Genomic DNA, 12,960 nt, shown 5'->3' on the forward strand with positions numbered 1-12,960 from the left:
ACAAACACACACACATTCACAGGCATAGAAAGACAGCCTATTCCTATAATCAGAACACAAACCATGCAAAACAAAACCAGCTAACATCTATCATTAAATCAAAGGCAAACCCACCATTCTCTTAAGTTGCTTTCTCCCATCTCCCATTTCTATTTCTGAGAATGGTGACCTCAATATATTTTCCAAATAAACATAGTCATAGAGGTTGATGTGCTTGGCTGTGTCATTAAACTATTAGTAGTCCTTGCTTGCAATTATTCGAAGTTGCAACAGTGCTGAAGGTGTGGTACTTATGACTGGCCTTGAAATCATAGCCATTGCACCACTCCTGCAATCAATCTAGGCTATCGGTCCCCAACCTTTCCAGTTTTATGGACCAATGGGGGCAGGGGAGAGGAATTGATTCTGTGTGAACACTTGTTCGAGTTTTGTGCATGCGGAAGCAGAAATGGGAGCATGTGTGCATGTATTCGTCCACTACTTCTATGGTCTAGTTCTGAACAGGCTGCAGCCCGGGGATTAGAGACCCCTGATCTGGGCATTTGGCAACCGGCTTGTACTTCTGGTTACAGTGCCCCATGGTCATGTGATCATTTATGACCTCCTCTATTAGCTTCCCACAAGCAAAGTCAATAGGGAAAGCCAGAAAGGTTGCATGTCGCTTGGTAAATCTCCCCCATCCATCAGAAGTAACTACGCCTGGCCTCAAAATAAAAATCAATAATTGGAAACTTGATGGAATTCAAGGAATTTGTCCACAGCTGTCATGAATGAGGTTTTGGATGCTAGGCCTTTATTCAAATACTTTAAGTCACCCATCTAATTATTATAAAGCACAGCTCATTATGTTAGGAGATTTCAACATTGCTAACTTAAGCCAAGAGCTACCAAAATGTTTTCAGCATGTCAACTATCTCGCTAGAGGCTTTAGAGTACTTTAGACCAGTGGTTCCCAAACTTGGCAACTTTAAGACTTGTGGACTTCAACTCCCAGAATTCTCCAGCCAGCTCTGCTCTGCTGGCTGGAGAATTCTGGGAGTTGAAGTCCATAAGTCTTAAAGTTGCCAAGTTTGGGAACTTTTAGACCATTGCTACATATTAAAGGATGCTTATTGGTCTTTACCATGAGCAGCAGTGGGACACTTTCATCATTGCATGATTCACCTTGTACCTGCTTACAGAAACTTAAAACCATAAAACCAAGTGTTAAATCAATAAGGACTTGGACTGAGGAGGCAAAGCTAAAGCTACAGGCTTGTCTTGACTGCTTGCCTTGGAACGTTTTCGAAGATACCTCTGCAGACTTGGATGAACTCAAGAGAAACTGTAGCATCATGTTTTTGTGAAGACCCACGTCTGACCGGAATTTTGTTGCTTGTATCTTTACAATTTATATTGTTTTATTTAGTTCCCTAGGATGATTTATGTTGATTGCTTATTTAATATCCTATGACTATCACTATTATGAGTTATGATGAATGTATTTTTATGACGACTATGATTTTACTTATAGCTTTTATGTATACTGAGAGCTTATACATTGAAGAAAAATTCCTTGTGTGTCCAATCACACTTGGCCAAAAGACCTATTCCATTCTGTTCTGTTCTATTCTATTCACAGATTTTTGCATCTTTTTAACTAGAATAATGAGCAGGATTTCAAATAGGCTCCATTCTTGGAGCATTGCTGAAAACTGCATCTGGAAGAGAAGTATAAAGTGCACTTATATAGAGAAGTCATATTTCTTAACAAGCCAGTTTCATCACTGATATTTGAAAGGAACAATGATTAAACTAGATTTAATTTTTGTTTGTTCTGATGGCACCGCATGTATTAAGTGGCCTAATGGAAATATGCCTTAAATTGGTATAACATTCATGAGCAGGCTCATTTCTGAACAATCCGAGGTGGCGCAGTGGTTAGAGTGCAGCACTGCAGGCTACTTCAGCTGACTGCAGTTCGGCTGTTCAAATCTCACCGGCTCAAAGGTTGACTCAGCCTTCCATCCTTCTGAGGTGGGTAAAATGAGGACCCGGATTGTTGGGGGCAATATGCTGACTCTGTAAACCGCTTAGAGAGGGCTAAGAGCCCTATGAAGCGGTATATAAGTCTAAATGCTATTGCTATTGCTAATCAGCAGGGATGAATCAAAATATGTTTAATATGTAGTCAATATGCACAATCCGGTTAATAAGATTTCTTCCCACTTAAGATTTCCAGCTTCACAGAATAATTCCTGACAGCTTTCTTAAAACTTTATCCTATACGTATTGTTCATTTTGATTATATATTTTCTTCTCTCATTTGGTTTTTCGAATATCTCCCATTGCAACAAAATTAAGCATTTGCAAAAAAAACTCAACCCCCCCCATGCAATTAAGTGACTATATGAAACATACTGTTCCAACTCATACTGTTATTCTTGTATGAGAAAGAGACCAATCAAAATCAGTAGGGCTAGTCACATCTAAATGTAATTGATTTCAATAGGACAACTCTAGCCTAAATCTGCACCTAAGCAAAGCACTGGTGTCTTTATTTTCCCACAGCAAAAGGGATCTTAAAAGCTTGCAGGTTTGATTGTCAGAACATAGCTATTTCCCTTGCTTAAAGTCAGAAGAATCTTGAGTATCAAATTTACCTTGGGGGGGGGGGGAAACCATACAAAGAAACATCATTTATAATTTGGTTACACTGGGTTGTGAACAAATTTTAGCATAGGTATCATATTCCCTCAAGGGCCTATTTGGAGGGGGGGATGGCTGATTAGAAAATTGAATCCATATAGTGTGAGGTTCTTAAAAATAAATGTGGCAAATGGCTTGGAAATGTGGCAAACACAGTAATTTTAAGATTAACCATAGATTTTCAAAAGCTGTACTGTATATAAAAAAGATAAAGGCTTTCCCTGTGCAGTTGTGCCTGGACCATCTCAGATTCTTAGCTGAGAGAGTCAGTGTTTTCTGGAGATGCTTCTGTGATCAAGGCTGTATATGGCCAGTAAGCAAGGAACACTATTACCTTCCCACCAAAGGTGATACCTATTTATCTTGTCACATTTTACATGTGTTCGCACTGCTAGATTGGCAGGAGTGGCATGTAACCGGAGCACATTCCATTGCACGAGTCTTGGGTCTCAAACCTGGGCTGTCAGGTTTCCAACCGACAGGCTCAGTGGCTTTAACCACTGAGTGATCACACACCTTTCATACTCTGTATATAACACTTTAGTGTCATGCCCTAATAGATGGGATACTTTAGTTTTACGGCCACAATCAATTCAAATAACAATTGCTGTGAACCAGTTGCTGAAAGGATGGCACACTCAAAATACATATTACTTCAGTTCATGGCTAAAGTAGTTTTAAAGCAAGCAAGCAAGCAAGCAAGCAAGCAAGCAAACTATATAGAGAGTGAGCCAGGAACAAGCTAAATAGACGTATGTTGGGGGGAAATGTTAACATGAGGCAAATATTACTAAGGAGCAAACTGCACATTGGGTCAGCCTCGGAGCACCGGTATAGTCCCAAGAAGTGAGCAAAGGAACTTCTAGTATTGGCCTTTGTAGCAACAAGCCTAGATATAAGTGAATGCAAAGACGAAGGGTTTTAAAAAAAAAGACTTAATTTTTTTTAAGAAAAGAGAGAAACTCAACAGTGCTAAATTTTTATTTTTCATAACCTACATTTTTAGACAGTTGTACATTTTATGACATAAAAGGAAACTTAAATTATCAAATAGTTTACATGTAAGCTTGATTCCAGTCTTAAACAGAAGAACTAAAAATCCACCTTCAGGAAAAATATGGCCTCCCTATGACATCTTTGCTTTAATGACTTGGCAGCTATCACTTTGCAGTAACCTTTGATTGTCCGCTGCTAGCAGTGTGATTTGGGCCCGTAACCCCTAAAAACTACAGCATGTTGAAAGGGATATAGAAACAAGTGGAAACCTTGGTCAATCAGTGGACGTGACAATGCCACTGGCATCCAAGGAATGATACCTCTCTTAAAACAAGTTCTAATTCCGGAAGAGAGGCAGGAAAAAAAAATAGGAACCAAAATTAAGAGCTTGACAATGTATTGGTTTTTTTTCCTGACTAGATGCAAAATTGGAGCAAGGGTAGTAATGGTAGATAGGACATCCTAAGGCAAAAATACTGTACATGTTAAATATGCAGAAACAAAAATTCATATTTGAATGCATCCTTTGAATAAACAGACTCAGAAGAACCTATATAATTCTATTACAAGGAGCACTAAAGTAGTCTTACCCCTTCCTGTCCACCCTTTCCAATGGGTTCTCCCTGTTTTAACCTGCAACTCAATAATTTAAGAAGACTTTAAAAAAAGAAAGGCAGATTTGAGTAGCTAAACATAAATAGCCTGTGTTGTTAAATAGTCCTGAACTGTTTGAATATGAGAATGTTAAAAATTACTGGAGAAGTTATTTGGCATGACACTTTCTTTTAAAGAAAAAGCCATCACAGTAACAGTTTCAAACTTTTGTCACAGACTGTTATTTGAGTGAGAATTACAGTGTATTAGCCTAGTATAAAGAGCAGCAGCAAATGCATTAAAAACAATACAGCCTATCTACTGACCTGCAAAAGTTATTTTATCAGCTAGCTCCGATGATTAGCTCTATACTTGTGGCCACTTTTCTCTTTGTTTGCAGCTGTTTTACACATGCTCTCAGCAGGCAAACAAAGACAACTCATAGCTGGCCGAAATTATACCTCTGGTCTCACTGCCCCTTTCACTGCTCATGGGGTGGGGGTGGGGGGGTGAAGGATCAATCTTAAACTAATATTAAGTAAGGTGATTCTGACTCCTTCCCTGTGTCTCTTCTCAGGAAATAACAAACAAGACTCAACTTGCCATTTTAAAATCTGCAGTGCAAGGAGCAAGGTGGTTTGTTTGTTTTTCTTTTGATAAGGATAATTATAAATAGCAGCAACTTGTGTTAGGAGATCAACTGCCCTAGGATTTTTATTTGTTTGCTTTTTAAATAGCTATGTGGAAATTTAAATCAAGTTTTACTAATGTGTTGGCCTATGAGTAGTTGAGTGTACTTGGGGTGGAAGCTTCTGGCAGCAATGCTATTTCTTTCTAATTCATCAAAATAATACTAATTTCAGCTCCTAGGAATTGAAATTTATACTGCACATCTGTGTTCCATATGAATGAAATGCAAAACTTCCAGAAAGTATTTACAATGTCAGGACTTTTAAAGACAGACTTCCTTCCATTCCCCTTAGCAGTGAAGAGGCAGACTTAGCTCAACATATCAGAGTAAAGAAAAAGAAACAAGGGAAAAACAAATTAAAGTAATATTCAAACCACAACACTTAGTTATCTACATCCAGTTCAACAGCAACATTTATAATATATCAATAATTTTTATCAGTTTTTTTAATGGTACCTTTTTATATGTTCTGATTATTTACACCTGTACAAGCAAAAGCACACACTTCCAAGTGCACATTTTAATACAGTATTGACTATTTCCATTTACAGATTTTTTTCAACATTTTGAAAAAGATCAACTGCTTAAGATCTTTTAAGGTATATTACAAAAACTGCCACTATAACCTGTACTAGAGTATGTTTACCCAGTCAGACCAGTGACAATACATAGATACTGTAACTGAGTAATTCTGTATATGCCACCCCGTGCTAACCCTTAATGGGGTCAGACTTCAATAATTCTAAGCTGTCTTATACAAAAGTTAAGGCAAAGTCATTTTCAAGTTTAAATAAAATTCAAGTCTTTAAAGATTGGATGGAAATAATTCTTTTTTTTAAAAAAAAATCAGCTGTTTAAACAAATCTTTTGGTGTGTATGCGTGCGTGCGTGCGTGCGTGCGTGTGTGTGTGTGTGTGTAGGTGGGATAAAGTACTTAACAGGAACACCTTTTGATCTGATCCATCTGCTGCTTAAACACTCAAAGGAAAAAACTTTAGCTATTTAAAACAAAAAATAATTGATCACCAACGTTATTAGAAATGTATTAATTTAAGTGCAGCCTTGTCCTTCAGGAAGCATGTTGCTTCTAAAGTAAGTGTGATAAATCTCACCCCAGGCAGGATACAGGGCAATTTCTTCCGCATACATGCACACACATACTAGAACACCATCAATTTGTGGACTATATATAAAAAAAAAGAAATTAAATCCATATGCCAATGTTGGTAGTTATAGAACGTGTCAGCACTCAGGCTGATTAAGATATGAACTCTTTCAAAGAGCATTTGGAACACAGTTTTGAAAACTTGTACAGAGCACGGGGTTCAACCAGAAAAGGGTTCAAAATCAGCTTCCTCAGTTGAGAGAAGGAAAAAAAGAATTGAAATCTCCATCACAAGAGTGCTATTGTGCTATCTTGTGAAAAACTGCCATTAGCTTGCATCTGCCATACACAAGGGCACATTTATTTAATTCCTAATGTGCTTTTTTCTTTTCTTTTCCTGAAATTCCATTTTAGCTTGGACTGAGAAACTGGTTACTGGCTTGTAGTCTATCAATACAAATAATTTAGAGAACTGTTGTTTAATCTTTATGAAGTTCTCCTTTGGCCAAGAACAAAAATATTAGAACCAGTTTTATTTTTTTTAACTTTAAAAAAACACCTGTGCTGATTTGCTAAATTTGCAACTGGAATTTTAAAAAAAAGTTATACTTGTCTTATTGATTTATAAAACATCTGTTCTGCTTTATACCTTATGTATTAGCTGCTATTATTAGTCTTCAGGATTTCTTCAGTATCGTCTTAAGTTCAGCACCAACCTAACAAAGTTTAATTAAACCCTGAAGGAATTGCTCAAGGGGAATTTGGTAAGGATGTAAGAAAAGAGAAGGAAAAAAAACTATATTACAAAGAAATAAGAAATAAACAATAACAATAAACAACAACAAAAAAACCTAGCAAGCATTTCATATACTTCATAACCCCTGCAAGCTTTTAACCAAAAATTCCTTCTTTGTACTCTGAATGTCAACATAGGGTAACTTCATAATGAAAACTTCTTGAAATTCATCCTAAGTGCTACTTTCACTGAGGAGATTTGGGAGGAGTGCTCTGTTCTTTAGTCAGACATTTCCCAACAGCTGGAGGAAGAGGAGACCTGCGTCCTGAGGGTCTCCGCTGGTCTTTAGACTTCAATTCTCTGCTTCTTTCTAGTGTTTCTGTGGGTTTCCTTTCCTCTTTCCCACAACCAACAGCGTTTGGCTTCTGTTCTTTTGCGGCCTGCAATGCAGCTGAATCCTTAAGAATCCTCTGGCAGATTTCTGCATAACTAGGTTTCCGCCGTTCCTGCTTTATTAAAAAAAACAAAACACACACAAACACACACACACACACACAAATAAAACTGAATAAAACCGAGCGATCTCCTCACCACCAGAAGTATTAATTCTGCACAAAAGAAGACTAAGGTATTGCTTAAGCTTGTGATTCTTCAACATGAAGAATTACTCCTTCAGAACTATTTTGTTGTTCTGAAGAATTGAAGCATAAATAGATACGACATTCAGTTGCTCACTGGAATCTTGACTCCCTGATAAAAATCATACTGTAGTTTCAGCCTCTCTGGAAATTATTTGGGAAAATAATGTAAGGCATACAGGTAGTCTTTGACTTAGGACTACATCTGGGACTCTCATTAAGCAGTGACTGCGATCACTTACCGATGGCACTCCTGGCACTCCTTAACAGAATTTCACCAGTCATTAAGAGCCGTACTAGCACAGTGGTTAGGTTGCTGTATTGCAGGCTAACTTATTGCTCACTGCCAGGAATTTGATCCTGACTGGCTCAAGGTTTACTCAGCCTTCCATCCTTCTGAGGCCAGTAAAATTGAGATTGTTGGGGACAATATGCTGACTCCATCAACATAGAGTGTTGCAAAGCGCTATGAAGTGCTATTGCTTTTAGCTAAGGACCTGACCTAATCCAAACCATTCTGGGTTCGGTCCTTCCCAGCCCTGAGCCTTGGTAAGGTAACGGATTGCCTCCGATCCCTCCCCATCTACCTATCTCTTGCTTTTAGTCATCCTGCACCTTACTAATCATGAGACTCTGGGGCTGCTTGCCATGCTTCAGTTCAGGAGCTTAGAAGCTTTCTTGGTAAGCTCTGGTGGCAGATTCAGAAGCCTCCGTTAGGCCCAGCAGTATGCAACAAAATGGCTTCTTGGTATGCTGTGTTTAGGCCATAGCACAATGCGAAGCCCTGCCCCAGCACCAGGGTTAAAAACCCCAGTCTTGACCCCCTGCACTCCGAGGCCACTACCACCTGGCACTCTGCCATCCCAGCTAATTTTCCTTTTCCCACTGCTGATGAGGTATGTCCAGCCTAGCTCTTTTTAAGGCAAGTGTTGGCCATGTGAAGCCATCTTCTCCGAGTCTTGCGAAGAAACCACTGTGCACAACCAGGAGAGGAAGCTTTGTGCAGCCAATAGTTGCCCCACAGAGGGCCAGGCTAGGGAGGCAGTGGGAGCAAGAAGTCGGCAAAGTCCAACCAGGGCAGCAGGGAAGGTGCAGTGCTGGTGCCAAAAAGTCACAGATGGAAGGAGATAGGTGGGTGGGGATAACAGAAGTGCCCCTGCAGTTTTAAGTGGGCTACCAAGTCCCTGAATTCTGATGATGTGACCATAGAGGTATTGAAACAGCCGTAATTTTGGGGATTGGTCACTGTTTCAAACGAATGGTTGTAAGTCAACTATGTCATAGTTCCTAGCAAAAGATCTGGCAAAAGTGACAGCCATTCTAGGGTGGCAGTCCCTGAGGACCTGTAAGCAGCTTCAAAGCTACCTGGGCTTCGCAAACTTCTACTGGCAGTTCATCCCCTTGTTCACAAAGATAACCCTGCCCATCACAGACCTACTGAAAACAGGGAAGGCAGCAACCAAGCCATGGCCCAACCAACCCTTCCGGTGGACGATGGCATGCCTTGGACTTCTTGGGTGCCTTTCTGGATGGCTTCTTTGACTTTTGGGGGCCAGATGGGCCGGTTGTTTTGAAGTTGATAAGAGTACCTATGTGAGCAAACTATCAGGAAGCAGGCTGAAGCAGTCATGAACAGGCATGAACGGCAGCATTATGTCACGACTGGTAAATAAATCTCGACTGGCTTAATTCAAACAAGAGTGAACCATAATCCAGGGCTTTTAAATTAAAATGCCTGGACTTATGTAACAAACAATGATTCATTATGGTTTAATTCTTGATTTCTCAGCATGCAAGATAGATATTAACATATCTGTTTTTGACTGCCCAGGCGCCACATTCTGACTACTTTGCAGCTGGAGTTTAATTGTAACTTTTTGATTCAACATTTGTAATTGTAAGACTTGTACGCTTGCCATCTGTAAGACAACTAGAATTCTGAGGTTAGAAAGAATTTTGAAAACATGATGGCTTCTTTGAAAAGCAACAGAGGAACTGGTTTTGCATAGTATACTAAGTGAAAAAAAAATTATCACACTGTTGTTTAGTGCGGTGTGTTTTTGTGACAAATCTCTCCTATAATATGAATAAAAATATAAAAGCCAAACGGTTCTCATCAACGTCTTATAAAAATCAAAATGCACTTACTGCTAGAAGATCCCCATTGACTTGTACTGATTTAGAAGCAGTAGTAACAATGCAACAAAGTCTTTGAGTGTTTTGGGTTTCTTTCTGCTTGTCCATAGTTTTGGGATCACTGCAAAATAATAGACAGAAATAGGTGAGTACCATGAAAATACCTCACTTCTATCTTCTGCGTAGTGACACCCATAGTAGCAAATCACTGCTGTCTATTTTTATTGTAAGAAACCTGTTTATACTGCAGACACACAGATAATTTTTTTCAACACTGACAATCAAGCCATAAATCAGTTTGTGCTTTTGCACAATTCAGACAAAAATTCTATGCTGCTGCTATTACATAAGCAGTGTTGTTTATGAAATGGTCCAAAAGCTATTGACAGAATAATATCCAGCTTTTTGAAGATGGAAAAAAGTTGATTCAAAACAATGTGTTCAAAGCCTGGTATTATGAGGTCCTTACTCAAGAACTTTGGATGGGGAAGGAGATGTTTCGGATGTCCCTGGCAGAGCAGAAGAAACTGGCAAAGAAAGCTCACGAGGAATTCCAGCTGGTACTGTGTTTGTACCTACACTGATGCCCTGAGATAAATAAAATTCAAGTCATTTAAAGTACATTACCATTCAACAGCAGAATATATTTATAACCAAACCATTGTCCTCAAGAGGCAGAAAAAAGATAAGACTTAAAATGATTCATTTAGTGATCGTTTGAAGTTATGATGCCACTGAAAAAATGATTTATGACAGTTTTTCATACTTATGACCGTTGCAGCATCCCATGATCAAAATTTGGGTGCTTAGCAACCGCCATATATTTATGACAGTTGCAGCATTTCAGCATCATGTGATTGCCATTTGTAAATCTTCCTTGGCGGCTTCCAACAAGTAAAGTCAATGGGGGAAGCCAAATTTATTTAATGAATGAATGAATGATTCTCTTAACAACTGCAGTGATTCGGTTAACAATTTTGGCAAAAAAGGTTGTAAAATTGGGCAAAATTCCCTTAACAACTGCCTTGCTTAGCAACAGAAATTTGGGGTTCAGTTGTGTTTGTAAGTCGAGGACAACCTGTGGCAGCCTTGCCCAACTACTGTTGTGGATTACTAAAATCTCAAAGAAAGATTAAGCCATGTTTACCTCAGAAACTAAGCATGGTACAATAGCTGTGGATAGCTTTCTAAAATAATGTCAATGTGCATCAATGTCAATGCTGAATATGATATATTGCTTTAATCTTGTCCAAATACAGACCTATTTCAGAAACTGTTCACCACAAGAAATAAACGATAGAGTTAATATTTGATGCCACACAGTCCGGTATCTGAGGGGTTTAACAATGCACATAAACAGTAAACATTTCCACCTAGTGTTTGAAGTGTGACCCTTTTCCAGGCTGAAGCTTATGTACCCCATTATATACCATTCTGAGAAAAATCTGACTTTAGGGGCCGGATTTAAAGATACTTAAACATCCATGCTACGCAGACTTCTAGCCAAATGATATTGGCAAGGCTACTATCAAGTATAACAGCACTACAGAAAACAGTCTGCTGGAGAAAGCATTACTTTGTAAGATGGGTGCTGTTCCTGAGCCTCTCTCTTTTATCAAAACAATCACAAGGACCAATGAAGAATTATGATCCTCAGTGTGAACAAATGTGTGTCCCCAAATGCACCCTTGCCCAACATCAGTGGATTTTTACTTTTTCTTTTGATGACACATTCACATTTGACAACCGGTTTTCAAACAAATCTTCAGTCTTTAGATTGCCAGCAGCTCCAGGCAAGGGAGGGAAACTGGACAATCCCAGCTCAAAACTCGGAGATGGCGGTTTTGTAGGGGGTGGAGACTGCATTTGTCCTCTCTGCAAGAGAAGTGTAGAATAAGAAAGCAAAGCAACTGCAACCTTCAAGGAAAAGGGCACAAACTTGTAGGAAACAATCAAAATTTGCATACCTCACACTCAAGCAGTTGTAAAGTATGAACATCGGTTGGCTTTCTATTTATTAAATACATTTCTTTCCTGTCAACAGGCTATGTCTGAGTAGGTGATATAGATTTAAATTTTTTGTTCACAAGTTAGAATGAAATGCAATGCATTCTAAGCACTGTCCACAAGTAGTGGGTTAATATTGTCATCCATCCATCCATCCATCCATCCATCCATCCATTTATTTCAGACTGTCTAACACAAATGATTCTTAACAAAAAATTAACAACAGAGGAATTAACATGCTATAAAAGAAGGACCATCACCCTGAGGAAACCGTGAAGAAAACAGTCTTCCATATCACACCAATCTAAACATGTCTACCAAATAACATAACTGAATCCTTAGAGAACAGCAATATTTTAAAGATTGTCTCAAAGGTAGGAATGGTGGGAGGGGAGTGATTCTCCAAGGGATGTGTCCCAAAGGAAAGGTAATACAACAAAGAAAGTCCTTTTACCATTATCTTTAATCCAGGAAACCCATGTGAATAGGGGAAAAAATCAGCTCTTACTTTAAGGAATTGGTGCAGATTTTCTGGGCAAAACTTGACAATTTTATGCATGAAAAACAATAACCCATAGTTAAAAGAAAGATTCAACACTATCCACTATGGAGGAATATTTGGTGAAATTGACATATCTTGCAGACATAAATTAATTTCTTTGATTACAAAAAAAGATACTATTTACATTTATTGATAGAGAAAACTCTTAGAGACTCTTTGTGTAAAAATGAAAAAAAGAACATTAAAACATTTTAAATTCATTAAAAGAACAGACACTGCAGCACACATCTTCCTTTAATTATGATTCTAATCGCCTTTCTATAGAAAGCTGAAAACAATAATCACTGTAATATTTTAAATGGGAGAATTAAGCGTTTCTTCTTACTAATATGGCCAAAATATGAAACAAATAATGTGAGCATATCTGTTTTGTGGCGAAAATGGAAAGGGGGATTCAAATTTTAAAACAAGATCCACTTAGAAGCATAAGGGAAAAAAAGATGGAAATTATAGATAAGGTGAAAAGTAAGAACACAATCAGTTAAAACATCAAGGAATTTGTAGGAAACTATTGTGACTAAAATGAGAATCAGTTATTTTGTCATGGGAGAATTTTCTCCTATGTTTGATAGAACAGATTAGTTAGAAAAGAAATTTAAACAGACGTGGACCCAGAAGCAGGATGCTTTGTAAAATTGCTTCAACAACTTGAAAATCTAATGCAAACATGAGTCACCAACATCATGAACTTTGCCATTTACCTCATGACGATTTGGGGTAATTTAGAATAGATATTTAGGATAGATATTTTTACCCCTTAAATCACCATTTAACATCATGTCAAATCATTTTTCACTAAGACTGCAG

The 12,960-nt window shown here is 38.3% G+C and overlaps 1 protein-coding gene across 5 annotated transcripts in view; it reads right to left on the reverse strand.

Moving 5' to 3' along the window:
- Positions 1-3,653: 3,653 nt before the first annotated feature.
- The window catches only part of LARP4B (La ribonucleoprotein 4B), a 36,112-nt gene continuing 26,805 nt past the window's right edge, over positions 3,654-12,960 (reverse strand). For 3 of the 5 annotated variants that reach the window (XM_032235523.1, XM_032235519.1, XM_032235522.1), the window contains 4 exons: positions 11,298-11,459; positions 10,054-10,172; positions 9,597-9,705; positions 3,654-7,319 (listed from right to left, as the gene is read on the reverse strand). In XM_032235523.1, coding sequence (XP_032091414.1) covers positions 7,056-7,319; positions 9,597-9,705; positions 10,054-10,172; positions 11,298-11,459 — 654 coding nt within the window. In that variant the 3' untranslated portion in view covers positions 3,654-7,055. The remainder of the gene's footprint in view (positions 7,320-9,596; positions 9,706-10,053; positions 10,173-11,297; positions 11,460-12,960) is intronic. The other 2 variants (XM_032235520.1, XM_032235524.1) reach the window with 1 other exon arrangement.

This window comes from Thamnophis elegans, chromosome Z (assembly GCF_009769535.1).
Source record: "Thamnophis elegans isolate rThaEle1 chromosome Z, rThaEle1.pri, whole genome shotgun sequence".
Classification (NCBI taxonomy): domain Eukaryota; kingdom Metazoa; phylum Chordata; class Lepidosauria; order Squamata; family Colubridae; genus Thamnophis; species Thamnophis elegans.